This window comes from Pogona vitticeps, chromosome 5 (genome assembly GCF_051106095.1).
Source record: "Pogona vitticeps strain Pit_001003342236 chromosome 5, PviZW2.1, whole genome shotgun sequence".
Classification (NCBI taxonomy): domain Eukaryota; kingdom Metazoa; phylum Chordata; class Lepidosauria; order Squamata; family Agamidae; genus Pogona; species Pogona vitticeps.
The window spans coordinates 135462527-135489205 of record NC_135787.1 but is presented as its reverse complement, the minus strand read 5'-3'; the positions used below and the strand labels follow the sequence as shown (position 1 = coordinate 135489205).

Here is a 26679-nt window from a genome sequence, read left to right as displayed (position 1 = left end):
CAGCACCTCTCAAAATGGCCACCCACTGTGCAAAATGGCTCCCCGCTGTTTTTAGGATGGAGTTTTCGCAAGAGAGGCACCAGAAAATGGCCACCCTATGGAGGATCTTTGCTTTACAATGAGGTATTTCGCCCATTAGAATGCATTAACCGGTTTCTAATGCATTCTAATGGGCTTTTTACTTTTGCTTGATGACAATTTTGCTCTACAGCGATTTCGCTGGAACGGATTAACGTGGTCAAGCGAGGCACCACTGTATACAAAAAATCCTAATGGACTGCAAAATGAAAAAGCAGTTGTTTCATCATCTGGTGCCATAAACCTGGATGCAGATCAGTTAAAAAAGTACCTTTTAACAATTCTAAATCTGTATTAGGACAATACATTTAATACATCAACTCTGAGTCAAAAGTAGTATGTGCTAGGTTTCATGTTCCCTAGAACTCTTCATCACACAAAAGGAAGAAAGAAGTGGAGAAAATGGGATGGGAAGATACTGGTCGATGCTTCAAGCCACAGAGACTCCATTTAATTACAGTCTCAGTCAAGGTGGAATAGGGGAGGATTCTGCTGATCTTCACACGAGGCACATGTGGTGCCATATACAGATTCTCTGAACATCTACAAAGAGCTGAAATGTGTTTTCCTAGAGTTCTTAATAATTTCAAAACTTGTGTATGCAATTAATGAACTTTACTCACTGGATTCTTCACTTTGCCATTAAAAAAAATACTGAACGAGCAGGTTGTTACACAAGACATATGTGTGACTCATTCTTCCACAAGTGGCTCAAGAGCTTAAATACTGTCACAGTCAGTTGGAGCTGACCTCACATCTTTTAACTTGGTAACAAGCCTCCCTTAGGCCAGCTTAGCAATATTATGAGAATCATAAATATTAAATTGCAGGAAGTACCATTTAGGAGCTCCATCAATGAGTTATACTTAAGCCAAGCATGTGAATTCTGCTTACACATCAAAAGCATTTAAAAACTAAATGGAGCTGTTGAAAGAAAATACAAGCTCATAAACAGGGTTGAATGTTCCAGACAAGAGCATCTTTGCACATAATTGAGTTTTTGTACAGTTAAACAGGCAAGATACTTCCACAAAGGAATTAAAATGGAACCCATACAAAGACAAGCCTTCTATTTCTGGGGGAGGGTGAGTGGCTGTCAACCATTTTAGTCTTCCACACGAAAAGTAACCAGAAGGCTTGGGGCTTCTTAAAGACTAGCACACTTAAATGGTGTAAGCATTCATAGACTGCAGCCCATTGTATATGACAAAGCAGACTACAGCAAATAAAGACTAATATATTCTATTTGGTAGAAAGCATTGTGTGCCAAAGGACTCTCAGGATTCTTTTGTTACTGCATAACATCTTTCCAGATCTCACATACATGAAGCATATACGATGTCACCATAAATTATTACAAAATGTTCTCTGCGAGTCTCACAATTCCTATGGTAACATGAATTCCATTGCAAGAAAGGTATACTCCGTGAAATAACACTCTTCCAGGAGCTTAAGAATTAAATCAGTATTCTGGTGGCATAGGAAAGTGTTTAATAAACATATAAGTTTGATCTTGAAATTCACTGTTTGAAATCCTATTATTCTGAGGTGAAGTGAGGCATTACTTTTAAGAAACCTCGTCCTTAAATTTTCACAAGTATTTCATTCTCTTTGTTCTTGTAAATTATCACCATACTAGAGTAGTCCGGCAGAATTTCTATCAATGCATTAAGCTTTAAATGTTGATCTCCCCCTTTTAAACCTATTTCTCATGTGGTCAAGGTCTTTGTCATTTCCATTTGCTCCAAGCAGCCTTCTAGCTTTCCGAGGTCAGTAAAATGAGTACCCAGCTTGCTGGGAGGGGGGGAATATGTAGCTTGCATAATTAACTTGTAAACCACCCAGAGAGTGCTTGAAGTACTATGGGGCGGTATATAAGCAGCACGCTATGCTTTTACTTTGCTTTGCTACATTACACGAACATTCTGTAAGAAACATGAGCTGAGGCACCAAGGAATGCAATAACGAATAGAGATGGGGGTATTTGTATATGAATACGAATATCCCCCACAGGTGCAGATAACGAGGGTCCGGCTCCCTGGGGCCAGACCGACCACTCACGATTCCGTTGCTGCCCTGAGCTCCGCGGTGCCTTCCTATTTCTCCGGTGCTCGCGATGGATTAGCCACTCCTGGCAGAAGGCGGGATGGCGAGCCTCTCTGCCAGGTGGCAGAGTGGCCAATCCATTGCAAACAACATATATGAATACGAATACCCCCATCTCTAATAATGAACCCTCATATACACAGTAACACACTGTTCTATCTAAGAAGTCAAGAAATGTGTATGAAGGAGAATTAAAAGATGACAGAGTGAATGCAGTACTCGATTCACCTCTTGAAAATATTACAGTGGTGCTTTGATTTACAAATGCTCCAACCTATGAACATTTTGAGTTACGAACAGCTCCGTTCGCAAAATTTTGCTTTGACTTGCGAACAGAGCGTTGACTTACAAACAGGGGAAAAAACACAATGAAGGTGGGAAATTTGAACTTTCAGTTAATCGTTGGCCAGAAAAAGAGGCTGCTTGTCTGCTACCTCGCTCGTCCCAGCAGTTAGAAAGTGTGGATATGGAGAAAGACTTCAGACTGCCTACTGCCTGGTACTGTACTGTACAGACTGGGGTTTGATTTTTTTATTTATTTTCTTAGGCTTTCTTTTTTAAAACAGAGAGACAGCCTGTTCTGGGTGAGTACATTGTATTTACTGTATAGGGGTTTGCAGCTTGGGATTGGGCTAGGTGGCTAGAAGAGGGGGTTATGTTTCTGTGCTGGTTGTTGATTTTACTGTTTGCAAAGGTCTGTCTGGCTGTTGGCCCCTAAAATGCATTTTAGTCTTTTGGTTTTAAAATCAGAAAACTGTTTGCAAAGGTCTGTCTGGCTGTTGGGCTCTAAAGCTAAGTAGCCTCTCTTTTGTTTTAAAAGGTGTTGGTGGGTGGGTTTAAAAGTTGCTTGGTTTGGTTTAAAATGTGTTTTGTTTAAAAGTTGCTTGGTTTGATTTAAAATGTGTTTTGTTTAAAAGTTGCTTGGTTTAAAATGTGTCATCATAAAATGTGTGGGTTTAGAATGTGTGATTTTAAAATGTGTTTTAGACTCAAAACTCTCTCCCCCCCCATTGTCTTCTCTCTCTCTCTCTGTCTTCTCTCTTTTTGTGTTTAAAAGCACAAACCTTTGTCTGAGGGGTCTGTGTGCCACAGTGATGACCTTCTTTCTTTCTTTCCTCTTTTCCCCATTGTTCCTTCCCTCCTTCCTTTCCTGCCCTTTTTTTAACCTAAGTTCATCTTAAGTTAAAAGAAGAAAAATTCTCCCCCTAGTGGTAGAGGACGGATTAACCAGTTTTGCATTAGTTCCTATGGGAACTAATGCTTTGACTTACAAACCGTGCCTTGACATAAGAACAAAAAACAGCCAGAACAGATTAATCAGGTTTTAATGCATTCCTGTGGGAAATGCTGATTTGACTTACGAATGTTTTGACTTATGAACATCTTCTGGGACTGATTAAGTTCGTCAGTCAAGGCACCACCGTATATGACTGATCAGTATCATGTGATCAGTTAGTAACTTTTGGTAAGACTCATTAAAGGGCCATATGAACACATTATGCCTACTGTCAACTAAATCTGAGGGCTTTTTTAAAGTTATAAAGTTACAATGCTCAGTAACATATTGGCATTTGAAGTCTTTCTTAATAAAAATGTCCCCTGACCATCATAATACCACCACACCTGTGCAATATCTATAAACGCTTCATCAGATAGATGTGTTTAAACTCAACTACATCCTGAACAGATGGTTACAAAAGAGTGAAAAAGCAAGTAATGTTCTAAAAGTTCTGAATGATGTATATTCTTCCTTACAAAACTGTCTAATCTTCAAGTTCATTTATCCAAATCTAGGGAGTACGGAATAGAAGATAAACAAACACAGGAAACTCTGTACTGCAGCTAAATAAAACATAGAACATTAGTGTATAATATGCAAAAATATCAACATAAGTGTAACAACAATTTATCTCAAACTGTCAAACAATATATGTTAACAATGTTCTGTCTGATACTAACCAAGTAAATAATATGATAAAGTTTACCAATATCAATGTGTGCAGTCCAGTGTTCCTACTCAAAGTCTAAGTTCTGGAAGTGTTGAGTAAAAAGACAATTCAAATGTAGTCAAAGTCTTGGATACTTGGGTAACTGACGAGCTCTGAGCATAAATAATTGTCCACTAAGCTCGTTTTGGGGTATTTTTACTTCTTCAGAAGATATCCCTTGGACCTCCAAAATGCTGGGAACAGGAACATTCATGAACAATATAATTCAATATAATTCAATTCCACATGCTAGCATCCTCTTATCAGTATGTTGGTTCTCTACAGCAGAATCCAATAAGGCCTTATTGTGAACTGGAAACACTACAATAATTTTTATGTTGCTTTTTTCTTTGCCTATTTTTACACTATTCTCTTTTCTATCATTGTTTCCCATTTCATTTTGTAGTTAGACCCCTTAATAGTGGGATTAGACTACAAATGTCTACTCAGAAAGACAGTACAGCTCCTTTGCATAGGGAAGGACTGGAAAGGGTAAGGGAAAAAGGAAGCCATGGGACCATATTTCTCCATGATATTAGTATAAATTTTTAAAACTCACAAAGAGAAAAAGAATAACCAAACCCAAATTAACAATACAGTGGTATCATATTTCCCCTTCCTAATACCAAATGTTCTGAAGCTTTTGCCCACCTCACCTCTTATTGTGTTCAACATTGATTAGAGACAGCTGGATAGGCACTATTCCAGTAGAAGCCCTGGTCTACCCTACTGGTTCAATACCAGAAGTAAGCTCTCAGACCTGCTCCAAGCTTCCTGCTAAAAGATTTAGAAAACTGTTGGACTTCAGTGCCCATTCACCTCCCAGTCCAATCTAAGCTAGTACTGTGTACCCCGGTAAGCAAAACAGTGTGAGATCTACCCCCGCAGTTCATCTATCCAAATTCTAGCAAAATTCACATTTCTTGCTTTCTCAAGATCAAGCTATATGACAGACTGAGCCAAGATTTAGAAGTGGTGCTCCCTTAGGTGGTGAAAGACATCTGTTTTTCCAAGCACTACCTTTTCTCAATTCCATATCCTGCAAATTAGCATGGACTTCATTTAAGCCTCAGTGCCAAGGCAGTTCTCTCTGAGGAAACTGCACTGTCCGAGAAAGAACAAGCTGATTACAGAGAATTCACATTTCCTCAATCTAACATATTGTAATTTTATGCCTTAATTCTCTACACAAGAGTTTCAGCCTTTGAATAAAGATTTTGCTAAAATATGCAGTTCTTGCATAGCTCAATGTACTCTTCAGATTTCAGTGGGACACAATATCCATCTTTAAACCAAGCCATCCAAAGAAATAAATTGTAAACACATCACTTGAGTCATGTAGTATATGCTGCTTAGAGGAAACCAATAAAATTAAAGGCACTTAGAAGCAGTACCTTTATTGTCACAAGCACTAGGACAGCAGTAACAAGAGAAATATACTCTTCACTGCAGAGGAAGAAAATCAGTTGCCAGCAAGCAAGGGATAATAGTATCCTGTATACCCAGAAGGCCTGCTGCATTGTTTGGGTCTGTGTAAGGGGACTTTATACTCAACACTGGCTATTTTTAACTTGTTTTTCAGTATGACCTTACAGCCAAGATGATACAGAAACATATTTAAATGCACGATCATGCACTCAGTACTCTTCGGTGCTGGAAGATCGTTTCGTGAGATCTAAAAGGTTGCCTTTTCCAACAGACAAGTGTGCATTTCTGCCCATATTCTCCACATACAAAAGCACCACTTTTCCTGGTAAATTGAAAAACCTGTCCTTTTAAATAAGGATCCCCATTCTTCACCTTTTAAATTTAGGGAGGGTATCCTAAGTTGCTGCCTATATGGAGCCCTAGGGATAGGCCAACAAAAAAATTGGGTGGAAGAGTCACACTAAACCACACTGCAATATAGTGCCCAGGGTTACTGGGTAAAGAAGACTTTATTTGCCTGCCCTTTTGCCACTGATCTTTCGGCATTAAGGTTAGAAACACCCTGTGGGAGAACTGTACCCTGAAGCACCAACACTACTTTGAGTAGGCAAAGAGTGCTTAGGCCTGACTCCCCCTGCAATAAGCACCATCACATAGCAGTCTGGAATGGTTCCTTGGCTGAGAATTGTAAACTGTGAGGAACGACAAGCAGCTGCAGCAGCTCTGACAGAAAAGGATTTTCTGTTTCTTAACATATTTGTAAGCTTCTGACAGTGATGGCAAAAACTGCACATTGATGTCTCGAACCAAAAGCATTTCAAAGTCCTGGAAAATTCATCTGCACCAAAATGCATTACTTTAAAAATGTGCAGTTGTACCCACTTACTGGGTTCATGTGAGGAGCATGAGTAAAACTGATTGTCCAAGGCCTGAGGCTGAAACCATATTACAGGAACTCTCAGGACAAAGCGACCTGGCAAGTCAAGTTGTAGAACTGAAAAGTTGGAAGGGATCCCTTGGAGTCAGCAAATCCAAGCTTCTGCCATTGCAAGAAATCCACAGCTAGAGAGCATCTGACACATAGCCACCATCTGTGTTGAAAAACGTTAAATGAACAAGAATCTACCACCTATAGTGGCAGTCTACTCACTGCTCATTTTTATTATTAGGACGTTCTTCCTAATGTTTAGTAACAATCTTCATTCCCATAATTTGAATCCATTGGTTTGATTCCTGCCCTATGGTGCAGTAGACAACTTCAAAACCATTTCAAATATTTGTTGACAGCTATTGTATCAATCTTGTCCTTTCCTAGTTAAATATAACCAATTCCCTCAACCGCTCCCCAAAGAACTTGGTTTTCAAACTGGTTACCATCTTCATCGCTCTTCTCCATGTACACAGTCAATAATCTTCTTGAATTATTGAGCATAAAACTGGACACACTATTCCAGGTAAAGTCTAACCAATCTAGAATAAAGTAGTATCATGACTTCCCTTGATCTGGATACTATATAGGTATTGATGTAGCTCAATACAAATTCTTTTTTTTTTTTTGAGGCCACATCACAAAGTTGGTTCATGTTTAACCTGTGACCCCCCATATTCTTTTCAACATACTATTACCGAGATAGGTGTCACCCAGTCTATATTCATCCATATGATTTTTTTTCTTGTCAGAATGAAGAACTGTAGATTTTTCTCTGCTGAAACTCATCTTTTGTTCAGTTTTCCAATCTGTTCAGGTTATTTTGAATCCCCACACCGCTTCTCTCCAAGATGACAAGGAACATCAAGCAGGACATGAAGGCAGTACCTGCAGGGGAAGACAGCTGCTCTTCATCAACCGGCAACTGGTCTAAAAACCATGCTCCAAGACGTATTCATTCTGAACCTGGAGGTTGCAGATAGCCAAAAAGGAGTTACTTAGAGAGACAATTCTTCTACGAATTTGTTTCATCCATTCTAAATCCATCCAAGCCAACAGATATCTTGTGGGAGTTAATTAATTATGCAATGTGTGAATAGGTGCTTCTTTTTGTCTGTCCTCAATCTCCTGCCAATCAGTTTAATTGGATGACCCCTGAGTTCCAGTATCAGGTGAGAGGGAGAAAACAACGGATGTAGATATCATCATTTTGTCTAACAGATAAAACAGCACTGGTGTGACAGTTGCTTATTCTCTCGCTATTTATTTCCCATTTGTTCACAGGTTCCAACAAACAACCATAAGGAACAACAAAATGGAGGAGAATCTTTACAGGTACTTGAGTAGACATGAAAGAAACCACAGGACTGGCAAACATGTCAATTTGCATATCTGTATCTCATTTTCATCCCTTGGTGGTCAGTTAGTATCAAAGATAAGTGAGCAGCTGTGTTTTTCCTTCTTAAATTGGATACATACGCTGCTGGCTTTTCTACTTTTGAATTCCTGAAGAGCACAGACACTTTACTATAGAAAGAAGTGACTGCGTAGGCACAGTTGGAACATTCATAAAAAGATTAGAGTGGGAGGCTTGATGTAGTTCATTTACTTTTCAACAAATTTAAGTTCTCCTTTAAGCTAGAAATCTTTCAGCACTAATAGCCCTCCCCACACAATTTTTCTACTCCTGAGTTTGGGAAAAAAAAATTTCATGTATCAGAACAATATTCCAAAATATTTACTGGTATCTTAAATTCCCTTGGGATTTCATAGTCCACAGCAACCCCCCCCCCCAAAAAAAACACACCTCTTACTGTATTGCTCTACTCACAAAACTTAGATGATGCAAGTGACTGCAGAATTATAATTGGTAATACTAGAGATTATCCAAGGCAAAGTATTAAAGGCTGAACAAATAATTGAGTCCTCAACAAACATAAATCAAACAGGCTCTGAGAACAGCTTGTTAAATATCATTTTTGTTCTGTGTACAATGGTGCCACCAACCCTAGATTTCATAATTTGCAACTTGAATTGGTAGAAGTACACAAACCAAGTATGTTATAAACAAAACAGATCATGCAGTAAAGGTATTGTGCAACTTGGGGTCTTAGCTCCAAGACTGACCTACAGCTAGTGAACATGTCTGTGATGTTTACCCTGTGGCCCCTACTTATTTCACCAAACACAGAGTTCCCACGAGTATCCCAACACGCCCTTTAACACGCTGCCACCAGTTGATCTCTTTATCAACCTATATTTCCTATGAAAGCCTGAAGTCCATTCAGTAATGAACTTTTAAACAGAAACAGGTTTATTAATTACAAGTTGTTTTAGGACTAGTTCTTAAGCACATTCTTAAACTTACACAAAGCTTCAGTATTTTACTTTAACCTCTTCTATCTTAATTAATAGAGGTCACACTCTGTCTAATCACTCCTTAAACACTCTCTCTGCCTAAAACCCCTAAACTCTTTCTCTTTTCTCTGTCTAAACTTCTTAGACTCTGACTCACCCCTCCCTCCTGGTTTCTCTGGCTCTCCATCCCAACAGCTCCCATTGATGCAGGCCAATACCATTATATATATAGGAAGATGCTACAATGTCCTTGAAAGGCACAAAATTATCTGTGAGCATGAACTACAATCCTTAAAGTTCTCACTAGGTACAAAATTATCTTGATTCTCAAAGACCATGCTGCTAGAGCACGGCAGGATCTAATCAATGGATAACACTTTGAGTACAGCCATGGAAGTGAACTGTGCATCTCTTATCCAAGAACCATCCTAGCTGTGAATGAAGACTTGTTACCAAAAAGTGGAAAACAGGGTAGGCACAGCAGCATACTAGATTGAGGAACACCTGGAGAGCTGTCAGTAGAGACAGAGCGACCAATGGTTTAATGCTATATAATGCAGCTGGTTTCCAAAGTTCTTCCTGAAGAAAATCTTCACAATGTAACAAGAATTTTTTGCATTTCAGTAGGCTTTTCTCCTTATAATTATGACAATTCCATTCTAAAATCCAAAGCAGAAGCTTACATAGAATATTTATGAAAAATACTCACACACCACTGCCTCAGTTCTGCACAGAAAGGACCATACTTGCATTACACTGATTTCAGTCAAACAAAACCAACTGTATACTAAATTGTACATCACAACATAAACATCAGTGTACAAGAAATTTAATACTGTCTCAGTTCAACCTATTATAAAAGTGAAAGCAAAGTGTGCGGCTTATATGTTGTCCCATAGAGCTTAAAGTACTCTGGGTGGCTTACAATTAATTATGGAGGCTATACGTGCCCCCCCCTCCAGAGCTGGGTACTAAATTTACCAACTTCAGAAGGTTGGAAGGCTATGTCAACCCTCAGCCATCTACCTGAGACTAAACCCAGGTTTTGAGCAGAGTTTTGGCTGCAGTGTTGCAGTTTAAATGCTGCTCTACGAGGTTCCTTGTGTTAGCCTCTGTCTCTGCTCCAGTAATTCTTTATTCTTCCTCTGGCATGTAAGAAATCACAGACTAATAATATTCAAAACCACAGAATAAAAGGAAAGGAATAAAAATAAGTGAAGTCTAAGTTAAGCCTTCTGTGGCAATTCCACTGAATGTGAATTTTTAATCTCCAGAAACAGGTGTTGATTACAGTGAGCTGCATTTCACTAAAATAATCAGATGCAGCAATTTCAACAGCAACATTTTCAGCTAATAATTCACTAAACAGACTATTGTTTATGGATGCATTGACAGTGATTGCTTTATTACAAACCATCAACAATGTCTATTACATTGTGTTGCTTAGTCTTTATGACCACCAAAGATACGTATGTATCCTTTTTTCTTTCTATCTGCTCAGAATTTTGGCTGTGCTAGAATGTTTCAGAATGTTTCTTGTTTTACAGTGTTTGTATACTGCTTGAAGTGGCATTTTATGGCTAAAGATATAGCACAGAAAATAAAATATTTGAAGAATTCACTATGCCTTGTTGGGATGTTCGGAAGATTTAACTTTGGACGGGAGAGCATAAAGAGTTACTGAAATTTCACATTAGGGAGTGATGTTATGAATCTGGTACAGGTTCTCAATACGTTATTTGACCCACAGAATAATTGCAGGTAACACTACTCACAGAGGTATCCTGCAACTGATTACATGTTATAGCTATTTCAATATCTAGTTTTCATAACCATGTGTTCTGGAAAGCACAGCCCAATTCAGATGTTACCTAATCTAGCATTTTCTATATGCACAACCCCAAACAAGATCCATTCTGGACATATAAAATGGAGAATGTTTTTTGTGGCGAAAAGCGTTATACTTGTCAGCATTAAGATCAAGGCAAACAAAAAGAGTGAAGACAACAGGGTGGGGTTTAGTTTTAAATTAATTTATTTTGTTTTAACTGGAGCTGCTTATAATCTGTTATCATTTTTCCTTTGCTTCTTAAAAATGCAAACAGTTCCTCAACAAATTGGGTTTCTCATGTCCACTTTTTAGACCTGAAGTCCAATTCTGAGCAAGATTCAACACAAGGGACAACCACGCTTATAACAGGCACGCTGATAAGAATGGGTTTTGCAAGTCAACAATGAAAGGAAACTCAACAATGCAATAGCAAAACTCTAGCACAAAACCAACAAAGAGGTCTGTTTATGTACTTTCCTCAAAAGCCATTCTAATGCAGTCAAAATCCAGCAAAAGGAATCAAAGACAGAGTACACTGCTATCTGTGTGCCACACACTTTAATTATAATGCTAAAAAACAAATTTTGTCATCAGAGCATATACTATCAATTTGCTTAATGTCACTCTGTCTGTTATGCACAACTCGACATTCCATTTTTAGATTCCATTAAGAATGGAATAGTGTTCATCCTTTATATGTCACGGAGGTATTAGGCAGAGAAACAGTGCCACCTCATGGACAGTCACTTTTTTAAAAAAAATCCCAACCCCCAAACACACACCTGTTTCAGGAACATTGAACCTTTATTAAAACAAAGCCATGTCAACATTGCACCAATGCTGATCAAGTATGCTTTTAAAGAGTAAAACCTAAAATTTACTTAAGAAACAACACAACTAAAGCCAACTAAAGTCCAACGCCACCGTCAAGAAACACTCTTCATTCATCTTCAAATGATGCTAATTATTGTTTATGTAATTACAATTGCTACATAAGTCCTGATTTCTGATATCCGCATTTCTTATCCACCACTCTATGTTACCACTTAAACAGACACTAGACTTTCATATGCTTAATGCCGAAAACTTTTGACAACCTTCTGCAGCTCAACAGCGTTAACCATATGCATGCTCTTTGCACAACAAATCTGCCATCAAGTTCCTGCTTCATCCAAAAACACATAGAAGCACATCAGATGAATGATATCAATGGGCTGGAGAAAATCATAGAGACAGAGATTACTCACACCAGTGAAACTATGTCTCCACGTTGGACTTCATAATTTCGAATACTCCAGTGGTTTAAAAGCACTATGTCACATATCCGTGTTTCTTCTGGATTCAAAGAAGGCTACAAAAGAGGGGAGAAAATTAGAGTTTTACTGAATGAAAAATAAATAATTCAATTCAGCATTGAATGATCTTTAAGCACAGATGTACAGTACATGGGAAGCAGGAGGAGGGAGGCAGGCTTGGTCCTCCAAATGTTTTGGACTCCACCTCTCAGAAGCTCCAACCAACACAGCCACAGGTAAAGGATGTGGGAATTACAAGCCAAAACATAAGGGGTGGGGTGGGATTGAAGATTCCCATCTCTAACTGAAACAATAGTAGGGGCTGATAGAGCACTGACAGAGCAATCCGACAGAGCATTGACACATTATTTTTTAAAATTACAGTTCCTATAATGCTCTAGCACACAAAACTAATTTCTCCAGGCTCAGCTATTTGAGAAATGGACCAAACAAGATATAATTTCCTTCGACTCCATTCCTTCATAAGCAACTGTAACCCTCATGAAGCTATTTTCAAGCTCAGGCTATTAAAGAGACAGTCCCATTGTTTGTCAAGGAGAATCAACAAGAAGGAGACACAAGAATAACATATGTGATCTCTGTTGCTGAGCAATCCCAGGATTCCTCAGACCTGCATCTTATAGACTAGGACTCCTGGTGTTCTGGATCCAAACAGCAGTAACAACAAATCTCTCTCACACACACACACACACACACACACACACACACACACACACACACACACACACACACACACACACACACACACACACACACACACACACACACACACACACACACACACACACACACACACACACACACGACTTAGTTTAGTGACATGTCACCTACCAAAATTATATATATATTTAAAAATAGACCTTGTTATGAGATGGTCCTTTTTTGATACCTCGTTGAGTAGAAATGGAAGTGGAGTGGAAATGGGGAGGGGGAAGCAAGATATAAGCTGCAAAAAGCAATTCGAAGCCACTGACCAGAGGCAAGGGAAGCAATTTATCCCCTGCCAGTTTATCTCAGAAAACCAGTATGTTCATCCCTTTGAACATTTAACCTCTTTGTACCTGGCAGGACCTCTACAGCCTCCTTCACTGTCTTGTGGGGTCATTTTTCTTAAATACAGGCAAATCAAAAGGGCTGTCAGAAAGCTAACAGGGCTGCACATGAGACAGACTCCTATGTTCCTAACTACCTGAGGGTCTTTGATCCAGAAGACACTTTTGTCAATGGGATGAAGAGGGTCTCCCAAACTCCTTCTTCCATTTTCCAGACTCAAGTCTATGTATTTTGCACATAATGCAACTGATTTTGGTAGGTGACATGTCACTAAACTAAGTCAGTGCTGTGTTTGACAACACCATTTTAAAAAATGCTTCTGTGGAGGTGGATATTCTGGTTTATCTCTCACCCTGCCAACTTCACATTAGGACACACACACAGATATACACACCACCTGCTCAGATCAGTACAGGCAATCACATATGACGAACCTGAAATAAAGCAATGTCATTAAAAAGTCATAGCCCTCCCCAGCTGAGCAGAACACAATGAATGACCATGCAAAACGGACAGGCTTCTGCATGATTAGCATTAAATCACGTAACTAGGGGGAAATAACAGAAAACTGACAGTGATAATTGTGTCAAAAACCACGGGATAAATGATGCTGTAGTCATGCCCACGGTGCTCTTTTATTTACGTAATGTGAAAAAATGAAGATGAGTAGTTAAGGGGACCATTTGTCAGGGGTCAAGGTGGCAAAGAGTCTGTGTCTTCAAGAGCACCTCTATCTTCACTTTACACTGAGCCCCTACAAACAAGTCAGAAGATAAAGAGAATTTAGAAGCCTTAGTTTTAATACCTCATTTTCCTGATGTGAAAAGGACCAACTTTGAGCATTTTAACATCTTTATGAAGCCTTGAATGAATGGTGGTAACAATCAACTATTATTTACACTATGAGCTCCATAAGGTATGTTCCCCTTTTAGAGCTTATTATAAAAGCAATATCCACTAAAAAGAATTACATTTTTTTTAAAAAAAAAGGTGAATAAAAGCCTGGAAAAAACCCTTCAGAATAACATACATTTTCATGTCATTTATATATATAAACAGATGCAGATGGGATGGAGTGGATTTAAGAATGAACACAGACGATACAGCGATAGACTGGAAACAGACTCGTTTATCCATTTTTAGCAATCCCACAGGTGCAAAAATACCATATGACACACTTTAGGCTGATACCTCAGACTGGGGGCTGAGATAGGGAAAGAAAGCAATGTGTGGAAATGTGTTACAGTTAGGAATTTTGTCACCTGTTTCTTTGTTTGTTCATTGTATCTATTAATCACATTTACATCTTTCCTCTTCTCAGATAAGCTCAAGATACATGGATTGCCTAACCATTCAAAAATCTTGTGAGGATGGTGAGACTGAGAAATTGTGACCAGCCCAAGGACACCAAATGGGTTTCCTGGGTCAGTCTCCCAGACATCAGCCCATCACACTCATAAAACAGGAAAATATGCAATGCTAATTCAATCAAAAAGAAGAAAGAAATGTTCCCAAACTATCAAACAGCAACCTTATCAAGAGCATGGGAGGAATATAGGGAAAAATATCTAATCTAATGGTCTATGTAATAAGCACAGCATGATGACTCCTTTCTCTGTCTCTAAATTAACAATATACCAAAAGTGTTGGAGCAATTAGGTAATTTTGCCAAAGAGGCAAAAAAAAAATCTAAATTAGTAGTACAGATTCAGACTAGATCTACAAGGAAGAGGGAGGACTATGGAAGGAGTAAGCAAGCAGGAAATGTCTAAAAATAAACTGAGATTAAATGGATTCAACGCACCTGGAAAACGGGGGGGGGGGGGAATCATCAGCTTAAGAAACTGAATTTGGATGTTACATACATACAAGAAACTCGTATTTTTTAAAAAAAGATTAGAAATATTTGGAAATGCCAAAATTAGGAAGGCTCTTCGCTGCATCAGACAACAAAGAAAAAAAGAGAGGGGTGGCAACATTTATAAAAGAGGATCTGAAACCTAAACCAATTTTTGCATCACAAAATGGAAGAATATTAATTGTAGAAATTCAAACAGGGAAAGAAAAAACAATGATAGTGAATATTTATGCTCCAAATAAAAATCAAGATACATTTTTCAAAGACCTACAAAAAGAATTGGCAGATAAAGAATACAAAGATATTTGCTCTGCAGGGGACTTCAGTGCAGTTCTGGATAGAAAACTGGACACAAACATTCAAACATTAAGAAAAGGAAAAAAGAAAGTAGGACTATATTATCAAAAAACCATCCAGTCTATAGAAGAGTTCCATTTGGTAGATGCATGGAGAGCAACACATATAAAAGAGAAAGATTATACCTTATATTCAAATTTGCATAGGACATGGTCTAGAATAGATGCATGCTGGATTCCAATAAGCTGGATAAACGTGATGAAGACTATAGACATACTACCAAGAACTTTTGCTGATCAAAGTCCAGTTATTTTACAACTGAATATACAAAATAAAACATAGTTCTGGAGAATGAACACTAGTCTTTTGCAAAATGAAGATTTTAAGAAAGAAGTGATGCAAGAAATGTCTTGGTTTTTTAAGGAAAATAAAATTCCAGATGTACCAATGAGAGTAGTCTGGGATGCAGGAAAAGCAAAGCTAAGAGGGATAGCTATAAAGCATGCAGCAAGATAAAAAAAAGAAAAAAATACAAAAATACAAAGAATTAGAGAAAAAACTCTTCCAGTTCGAACAACAGTCAAAACAAAATAGTTCAATTGAAAAACTAGTAGATAATATGACATCAGTACAACATCAAATAAATCTATGGTGGATTTCAGAAGTGGCAATGAAGATAAAACAAGCGAAACAAAATTTCTTTTAAAAAGCAAACAAACCAGGCAGATGGCTTGCCTATAGACTGAGAAAAGAGCAAACAAGAAACCAAATTATAAACCTTAAAGACCAGGAAGGAGAGACTAAATGAGAGCAGAAGGAAATAAAAAAAATTGTCAAGGATTTCTATTATGCGCTATACAAAGAACCAGGGAAATCAATAATAGAGCAAAGCGAATATCTACAGAAGTTTCAGTTAAAAGAAATTATCTAAAGAAAATAAAGAGAGCTTGAATTCCTCAATAATGATGTGTGAAGTGGTGGAAGCTATTAGAAAACAAAAGAATAATAAATCTCCAGGAATATCGGCTGAATATTACAAGATTTTTGAAGAAGTTCTAGATTTACCCTTTAAGGAATTAACAGAAGAAATAGAAATACAAAAAGAAATTCCCACTTCATGGAAAGAAGCAATAATTTCAGTGATACATAAAGAAGGTACAGATCAATCAGAAATTCAAAACTACAGACCAATTTTGTTATTGAATGTAGGTTATAAAAAAAATTCATCAATATTTGCAAACAGATTGAAAAAAAGTTTTGGTGCAGATTATTCATCAGGACCAATCATGATTCTTACCAAAAAGACAAATGAAAAACAATATCAGGATAGTATTGAATGTCTTGGAATACTATGAAGCCCACCCTGAAAAACAGATGGCATTAATATTTTTCGATGCAGAGAAGGCCTTTGACAATATGAACTGGATTTTTTTGACGACACAGTTGCAACTAATGGAAGCTGGAGAGAAGTTTATAGGAGAAATTAAAGCAATATATTCTAAACAAGAAGCAAGAATCAAAGTGAATGGATTGCTGACAGAAACAATTCAAACTGAAAAAGGCACAAGGCAAGGATACCCGCTGTCCCCCCTACTGTTTATTATCATGTTGGAACTCCTGAACCAACAAATCAGAGAGGATAAGAGAATCAAGGATTTAAAGGTTAAAGGAGAATATTTCAAAATTCAAGCCTATGTTGATGATTTAGTACTAATCTTAGAAGAACCCATGATGTCAATAGAAACATTAGTAGAGACAATAACTGTATATGGATTATATCCCAGTAGACTTGTTGAAGGCCAACCTGGACTGGTGGGCCCCAGTCCTGGCCTCCCTATTTTCCTGGATTAATTATACAATGTGTATTCCAGAGGACTGGGGGTTAGCCATTATAGTACCAATATTCAAACGAGGCAATAGAGGAGACTCTGATAATTACTGTCCGATAAGCCTACTCAGTGCAATCAGTAAGCTGTATGCAAGGTATCTACTGGGGAGGCTTTCAGACTGGCTTCAAGCAGAAAATATATTGACCAATGTGCAGGCAGGATTTAGGGCAGGAAAGTCTACCTTGGATCAGGGCTTTATCCTACAACATCTAACTCATAAATACTCCTCCCTCCAAGGAGGCGCCTTGTATGCAGCCTTTATTGATTTTAAGCCCGCTTTCGATTTTATCCCAAGAAATAAACTTTGGGCCAAATTTGAATCTACAAACATAGACAGACAACTGCTTCTGCTAATGAGATGGCTGTATGAAAATACCCATCTGAGAGTCCTCTGTAATTCAGCTGGAGTTCTATCCAATCCAATCCCAGTTTTCAATGGGATCAAACATGGTTGTATACTGGCGCCCACCTTGTTTAACTTCTATATTAATAACATATTTATCTAAGCCTGAATTTCATCCCCCCCAAGCTGCATTTATGTCGTGTATCAATGCTGCTTTATGCAGATGAAATGGTGCTCCTCTTATTAACATGTGTGGGACTGAGAAGACTCTTGAGGGAGCTTTCTTCTTACTGTAATTGAGAGCAGTTAGTAATTAATTACCAGAAGACCAAAGTTCTCGTGGTCAGTAGAAGAAGAGTAAAGCACAATTGGACTATCAATGGTCATCCTATAGAGCAGGTTTCCAGCTACAAATATTTGGGCATAATCTTTCATGCCTCGGGTTTCTGGGGCCGCCACATAAAGTATGCAGCACTGAATGCTCACAAAAGTGCGGCAGCATTAACAAGATTTTTTCACACCAAAGGGAGTCACCATATCCCCACAGCCATTCAGGTTTTCAAGGCTAAAGTTGTTGCTCAAATGCTCTACGGGTGCCAATTGTTTGCTTTATCTGACCTACGTCCTCTTGAGGTAGTCCAAACCAAATTTTTGAGATCTATTCTGACTGTATCCCCCTGTACACCTAATGTAGCCCTTTGACTGGAGTCCACATGTTAAGTTACTGTCTAAAGCTTCTCTTCTCTTCAGAAGTCTTGGTACAGTTGCCACTTTTTGATTCCTTTCAATCAGTATGGAAACTACAACTTACAAAAGAAATAAGGCAAGTGGGCTTTCCCACCAATGTTCTTTTGGTGATGGGGCAGGTCAGCGCTAAAGTAGCACTCAAACAAAGAATCTGGGACACAGAACTTCAAGAGCATATGAGCCAGGTAGGCAAATACAGTGTTGTCACTAATAATGCCTTTACAATATCTGCATATTTGACAAGCACAATGTCAACAAAGACCAGAAGAGCCTTCACATTAGCAAGACTTAATGTTTTACCCTCTAAACTCATGGAGGGAAGATTTCAACATATATCTATCTCAGATTGCCTGTGACAATGATGACCAAGTGGAAACCGTAGGTCATGTTTTACTGTATTGTCTTTTCTACAGATCTACGCACCAACCTCCTGAGCCCAATCATTCTCAGATATCCATGGAGATCAGAAGAATTTTACATCAAGCTATTTCTTTCTGATCAAGACTCCCTTATTACATGCTCTGCAGCAAGATTTTGTGCAGCAGCTATGGCACAGAGCTCCCTTCTAGTCTCCTGAGCTCACGGATTGACTGGTCTAAGAGGCACTGAGATGGTTTATTGTCTAGCATGGAGAGGTGTTATGGTCAGAACCAAAGGGACAATGGCCTGGGGGATAGCTATAGAGGTGCTGTGTTTTATTCTGCCCGTGTTTTACAATCAGTGCACGGTTGATTGCTTGTTGTGCACACTTTTAATTGCATTTTATGTTTTTTTATCATGTAGTGTGTTTTATGGATTGGCTATACACTTTTGAATTGCATTTTGTGTATTTTGGCCGCATGGTATGTTTTGTGAATTGTTTGTATATTTTAAACTGTATTTTGTATGTTTCAGCCATGGATATGTTTCGTGGGCTGGTCATCTGACCGTAATAAACAAATTCTATTCCAGTAGAGACAATAATTCAATATGGATGTATGTCAGGTCTTAAACAAAAAACAAAAATTCTGATGAAAAATATGACAAAAGAAAAAGAAGAATTACGAAAACACTCCAGATGTCATGAAACGTATAAGGTTAGGTACTTAGGAATTAATATGACCAAAAAAATCAAGCAAACAAACAAAAAACTTAAGTACATTAATGAAGGACAATTATATGGAAGTAATGAAAGAAATCAAAGTAGATTTGCAGAAATGGTCTAAACTCCAATTATCCCTAATGGGTTGAATATCCACAATAAAAATGAATATATTACCAAAGCTACTTTTTCTCTTTCAGACAATTCCAATATTATTAAAACAAGATTTTTTAAAAGAACTGAATAAGATAATGACCAAGTATGTTTGGTATGGGGAAAAAACAAGAATAAAACTTAAGGCTCTTCAGGACAATAAACAGAGAGGAGGGTTTACCCTACCAGACTGGATGAATTATTACAGAGCAGCAGCAATGTTCTGCGTGAGGAAATTGGTTATTCTACAAAATAGGAGACTTTTAAAAATTGAGAGGTATGATTTAAGGCTAGGCTGGCATGCCTACCTATGGTACCAAGATGATAAGCAATGCAAAACATTTAATTTACATTTGATCAGGAGAGCTCTGTTATGAGTTTGGAAGACAGTTAAGGCACAACAATATAGAAAGATACCATTATGGGTAGCTCCATTAGAAGCGTTCTCTGAGCCAGCAAGAACATCTCAAGGGACAAACAGGATATGCCAAGATATTAGATTGTGATTTTAATTTAAAGAACAAAGATGAACTGGCAGAACAAGGTATTAACTTAGATTGGTGGTCGATAAACTTGTTGAAATCGAGATACGTAAAAGATAAAGCTACAGGGTTTCAGAAAGACAAAATACCTTTGGATGAGGGGTTGCTGAAGTCAGAGGAAAAATTGATTAAAAGTTTATATAATACTTTACTGCAACTAGTTGTATTGGCTCTTGTCTTTCCATTGGACTATTTCAGCGACATGGAGAGGAGGATTTGCTGCTTGGGAAACAGCCTATCCTCCATATTATTTTACCCAGGCTTCGTGCTCTGGAGAGGACACTCCAGCTTCACATACAGCATTGAAATAACACATTGTTCCACCTACTGTGGGGAGTGAAAGAATCCTGTCTCTGCAGCTCCACTCATCAGCAGGACCAGTTACCCTGATTAGCGCATATGCACCAACACTGTCATCCACTACAGAAGTGAATTATATGACGATCTGGCAACTACTATCAAAAAAGTCTCTGAAAGAGAGGCACTCTTCATTCTCGGAGATTTTAATGCTAGAGTTGGTGCTGATCACAATTCTTGGCCCACTTGTCTAGGCCGTTTTGGCACTGGAAAGATGAACGAAAATGGCCAACGCTTGCTAGAGTTTTGCTGTTATTATGGTCTTTGTGTCAGCAACACATTCTTGAATATGAAGCCTCAACATAGAGTTGCCTGGAGACATCCAAGATCCAGGCATTGGCATCAGCTCGATTTGATCCTCAGTAGACGTTCTAGCCTTCCTAGTATTATGATCACACACAGTTACCAGAGCGCTGATTGCGATACCAATCACTCCCTGGTGTTTAGTAGAGTAAAACTGCGAACAAAGAGATTGTATCACATGAAAAAGAAAGACCATGTATTGACTTCAGCAAGACTTGCAATCAAAGAAAAGTGGAGGAATTTGCCCAAGCGCTTGAGGAAACCGTTCCAGACCCGGCTGATACAAATGCACTTGAATGATGGGATCATTTCAAGAACGCTGTTTATAACACAGCCTTTTCCACATTTGGCAACAAGACCAAAAAGATGGCAGACTGGTTTGAAGCTCATTTGGAGAAGTTGATGCCAGCCATCAAGGATAATAGGAGAGCTCTAGCAGCATACACAACTTGTCCTAGTCAGTACAACTTGCAGGATCTTCGAGCTGCCCATAGCCAAGTCCAACAGGCTGCCAGGAGATGTTCCAATGATTATTGGCTTCAGCTCTGCTCTCAGATATAGATAGCAGCGGACACAGTAACATCAAGGGAATGTATGATGGTATCAAGCAGGCTTTAGGTCCAATACAGAAGAAATCTGCTCCCTTGAAGTCTGCTACCGGCGTAATTATCCAGGACCGAGCACAGCAGATAGAATGCTGGGTGCAGCACCACTCTGAGCTATATTCCAGAGAGGATATTTTAAATGAAGAGGCACTAAATAACATTGGCTGCCTGCCTGCCTTGGAAGAGCTGGACAGCGAACCAACTTTAGCAGAAATAAAAGTGGCCTTGGATTCTGTCGCCTCCAGCAAGGCACCTGGGAAGGATAACATCCCTGTTGAAGTGCTGAAGAACTGTAAAGAGATCATCAACACCATGCTGTATGAAATCTTTTGTCTTTGCTGGAGGGAAGGTAGAGTACCACAGGACATGAAGGATGCAAACATCATCACATTGTATAAGAACAAAGGAGACAGGGGCGACTGCAATAACTACCGTGGCATCTCTCTTCTCAGCATTGTAGGGAAGCTGCTCGCCTGTGTTCTGCTGAAGAGGCATTAGGTGCTTGCACACAGAGTCTATTCAGAATCACAGTGTGGATTTCAAGCCAACAGATCCACCACTGACATGGTATTCTCCCTCAAAAAGTTGCAGAAGAAATGTAGGGAACAACAATACCCACTCTTTGTAGACTTCGTAGATCTCACAAAGGCCTTTCATTTGTTTAGCAGGGAGATGGCCTTTTTAAAATACTTCCCAAGACTGGATGCCCACTTCGACTCCTTAACATCATCAGATCCTTTCATGAGGAAATGAAGGGCACTGTAGTTTGTGATGGCTCAACATCAGATCGAATTGGCCTTCTCAGCCACACTAGACGCTGTTCCAAGTCCTCCATACAGAGCACATTACCATAGTCTCTTGAGACCGAAGGATGCCTACACTATAAGACATGTTGAAATGAATGGAACATATTGTAATAAATCACTCTGGTTGCAATGGACAGAAAATTTGAAAAAATAAAATAAAAATATTTATATTTTTAAAAAATAATCAGAAATAAAATATTATTTTGTCGATAGTGATGTTTACTCACATTTGCTTTTGTTCCAGCAGCTATAAAACTGAAATAACTTTTCATAGTACTCTTCATTTACACTGCCAGTTTTTCTTCTTGATTCTGTTAGTGGGTGTCTATAGACTCAACACTTTTTAAAGCAAAGCAAGCAAAAGATTTACCTAATCTCTATCCCACACTGTTCAAACAGTAAATTCCACCAGTATATCTAACTAAGTGGACCCACTTGCATAAATGAAGCTCCAAGAGGTGCAAAGGTATAGAAACTGTGGTGTCATCAGACCTCCACTCATCAAGAAAGTTAAATTCCATGGAATTAATTTATTGTGGCAATGTTCTCACAATCATTTATAGGAATGAAACTACCTAAATGCTGTAGTGTCTCTTTTTTTAAATGACATTCCCCACCTCTTCACATATCCTCTAATATCTATCAGTTTCTAGTAACAGGCTAAGTGTTAGACAAAGAAAGAAATATTGATGTTAGCCACACAGTCAACGTCCAGGCCATGACAAAGGTGTTCCTCCAAGTTCCAGAATATAGTTATAGTATCACATGTGGAAGTAAAAAAAAATGTCAGGACTTCAGTGAAAGTATAATCAAGTCACAGATGGGAAATTTCTGGACTACAACTCCCAGAAATCCCCAACCCGCATGGTCCAAAACAGTAATTTTCTTCAGCCTTTGAACTGAATGAAGGGCCAGCCTTACCGTTAGGCAGAGTAAGATAACTGTCTCAAGCAGCAGATTTGAAGCGTCACACTAACCTAAATAATGTCTGTCTTAGCAAACTCTAGAAAATTCTGAAGTATGTCAACAAGAGCAACTGTCAATTAAAAGGAGAAATCATTACAGTTCCTCCTGATGGCTCTCATTTCCAGGACTATGGACTGTTAAAGTCGCTGAAGGATTCTATGCCCAATCTTATGACTGACAAAATTAATACATTTCAAAACTGAAATTCAAATTACTGAATCTGAGCCAGCTGTTCACTTCCTAGGCTTCTACCTCATTTACATGCCAAATCCGTATTTACGTATTACATTGCTAAAGAAAATCATCCATAACTGATGGCACAGTTATGCATTTTTACTTGGCTAATTGCAATATTCTACACGTACCCACTAATTAGGTCTCCCATTCATAACGTTATTTTGCAAAACAAGTAGTAATTCATACTCTTTTTCATAGTTTCTCATTCTCTGGCTAAAACAGAGACTGAATCAGGTAGGTGCTTCCTTTAAAATGAAAATGATTGTGAAAGGGAATCTACTGAAAACAAATCACTCAAATTACTCAGAACGGAATGCATATTTTTTTTGGTTCTGCCATCAGAAACACCATCAGACACATTAATTTTCTATGTCCTGTTGTGTTTTATAAACAAAAAACTGAATTTTCTTTCTGGGCAAACAGGCAACGGTTACCGTGTTTTACAGCATAACTATGTATACAAGCTATTACTATCTGTATAATACTTGATTACACCTCTAGAACATGTATGCTTTTTAAAAATTACTTTCTACTGCAAGATATCTGTACTGTATTTGTCTTTTAAACATTGCAAAATTAATCCACCACTATGACCAACATACCAATAAAAATATTCCAGTACAATATTCATGCAATACTCTAAAAGTTGCATGAAAATATCATCTAATGCAACTAAATGCTTCTATGTATACACCTAAACATGGAGATTTAGAGTGTGACCACACAATGGAATTGTTCCCTACTTATGCCCAAGTTAGATTGTAGAATAAATCTGTGGTTGCATGACAAAATGCCCTTTTACCGGACAGCATTGTAATTGCAGTTGAATTCCCCTTTCCTGAGAAGTTTCTGGGTCTTTTTCTGGTGGCGTTTCAATATATTCTTTAGTACTATGGCATGTGTGCACGATCCTACAAAATCTTTTTTCAAAGCAAATTCACCAGGGAATGTGGCCACCATTACTGCCACACAGCTGCCCTTCTATATTTTTTTTTAAATTTCCATGGCTGGAATGTCAATACTGTACTTTGGTAAACTTCTATCAAAAGCTTTAAATGGATTGATAGGTGTCACATCACTCCACCTACTGTCTGGCAAGCAGAACAGCCCTGGGTGGGGATGCCAGGTCCATTAAGTGCAATGCATTGCTTCTGAAGGCACCAGTGCAACTGTTTCCATTGGGAAACAGTAGTCGACATGTAGATGTACCTGTTATTTTTAAAAAATTAAAGTTAAGGGGTTGCAGCTCCCCATAAATCGAGAGAGAAAATAAACTGGTACTATGGTGTGTTGTTGTTTTTGTTGTTTAGTTGTTATACCATGTCCGACTCTTTGTGACCCCATGGACCAGGGCATGCCAGGCCCTCCTGTCTTCCACTGCCTCCCAGAATTGGGTCAAATTCATGTAGGTAGCTTTGATGACACTGTCCATCCATCTTGTCCTTTGTCATCCACTTCTCCTCTTGCCTTCACACTTTCCCAACATTAGGGTCTTTTCCATGAGCTTTCATGCAGAACTTCAGTATTGGAATGAGAGAGACGCCCTCACACTCTTATGACTGGTCGTAGTAATAGCCCATACGATACTAAGGAGAAGGAGACTTTGAAGAGTCCGAAGGATAATAGTAAGCATACCGAAGCTGCTTGGGTTCAATGCAACATTTGGTATCATGCTGCCAATACTGGTGTGGACAATGTTGATACCATTTAGCTGGAGGTTCATAGTAGACAGGAGGCTCATAAACCATGACTAGTTTGGGCCAATGGTGTCAAGCCCGAGAGTCCTGTGATACCGACAGTCCCGAAAGTATCAGAGGCTCTGAGAGAACGGTATTCGGACAGTCAGTGTCCTCAACGTCATGGAGTTTAGCTTTCTTCTTCCACAATGGAACTGGATCAGCCAGAACAGATGCTAATTCAGACTCACTCACACCCGGACACAGAGCAACCCAAAGATTTGGGGCTCAAGCAGGCCGAATAAGGCAGCACAGTCACCTCAGTTGAGGTGTCCGCCCAAGACGGAGATTGAGCCAAAGAGGAGAGGGCAGTTGGCCGGATGGAGGCAGAATGGATTCAGCGTTGGTATTGAGATCAATCCAGCGTTGGTATTGAGATCAATCCTGTACGGGAGGTTGCAGTACCTGAGGCTGAGAGTCTACAGAGGACTTCTTGGATTTCTTTGGTTTGGTACCGACCAGTTTCGGAGTAAGTTTCGGTCTCAGGGTCGATTGAGACATCGATCCTGAGGATTTCAGGATTTGGCAGTTTTGGCTTAGACGTACGAGTTGGTAACAGGGAGTTGGTGGCAGAAGAAACCAGTGGTGGTTGAGAGCCCTGAATGTCATCCATCTTGGATGGTGGGCAAAGAGACTGCTCCCACAGGAAAGATTTAAGGCGCTGCTGATAGAGTTTGATGGCCTGTACGTTTTTACAATAGGAACAGGAGGCTGGTTGGTATGATTCCCCCGGACAAAAAAAGGCATAAATCGTAGCCATCAAAAACAGGCAACTTATTCATACCTGAAGTGCACCTCTTAAACAGCCCTGTGGGGGCCATAAAAGGTGGGAAGGGAAGGGAAGAAACAAAATGGGGGGTAATGGGTCCAAAAAACTGAAAAAGTCATACGAAAAATGTCAATACTCAACAACAATTATATGATCTACAGTATTAAATTTCCTCAGGAACAAGATCCAAGATGCGTAGCAGAGAGCTCAGCAGAAGATGAGACCTCAGCAGCGGCAAAAAGGAACTGAGGTAATTACCAGGACAGGTGGACCACTTGTGCTGGGGGGGAGGGTCCTGGCAAATGCGTGTTTGAGCTCTAGAATATTCCAGAGATCTCTGCGCAGGCACAGATTAACCCATTATTGTGCATTCACAGAGACCACAAAGAAGAAACACCTAATATGGCGTTCCTAGGTAGAATCATGATGATCTGAGAAACTGTAGGAGGCCAGACAGAGAGCCAAGGAGAGTCAGATTCAGCCCTTGAGTCTGAAATGCCCCATGTGTGGCATTGTCTGACAGCTCTATGTATATTTCAGAGCTGGAAGATTGCATCTATAGGAGAGCTTTCACTTTGGCTCACAGCTATCCCATGAAAGGTTCTCAAAGAGAGACATAAGAAGATTTCTTATGAAGACAGACTCTGCCCATGCCCCCAAGGGGAGGTGGAATCAATGTTACATATGCTTTTCCATTGCCTCTTTCATCACCCACATAAGGAGAGATTAATCCTGCCATGTTTAGATAGATTAATAGCAGATGCAATTGAGGAGGGTTTGGGAAGACTTTTAAATAATGAAAACTCTTTTATTACTAAACAAATAGCTAGATTTGGCTTATATTTGATTAAATTTCATACTAAGAAAATGGGTTAACTAGAAGGTTCAAATTCTCAATTAAATT

The 26679-nt window shown here is 38.9% G+C and overlaps 1 protein-coding gene across 5 annotated transcripts in view; it reads right to left on the bottom strand.

Moving 5' to 3' along the window:
* The window catches only part of IMMP2L (inner mitochondrial membrane peptidase subunit 2), a 659819-nt gene that overhangs the window by 590960 nt on the left and 42180 nt on the right, over positions 1-26679 (bottom strand). For all 5 annotated transcript variants that reach the window (XM_073000504.2, XM_073000506.2, XM_073000505.2 and 2 more), the window contains exon 3: positions 11965-12068. In XM_073000504.2, coding sequence (XP_072856605.1) covers positions 11965-12068 — 104 coding nt within the window. The remainder of the gene's footprint in view (positions 1-11964; positions 12069-26679) is intronic.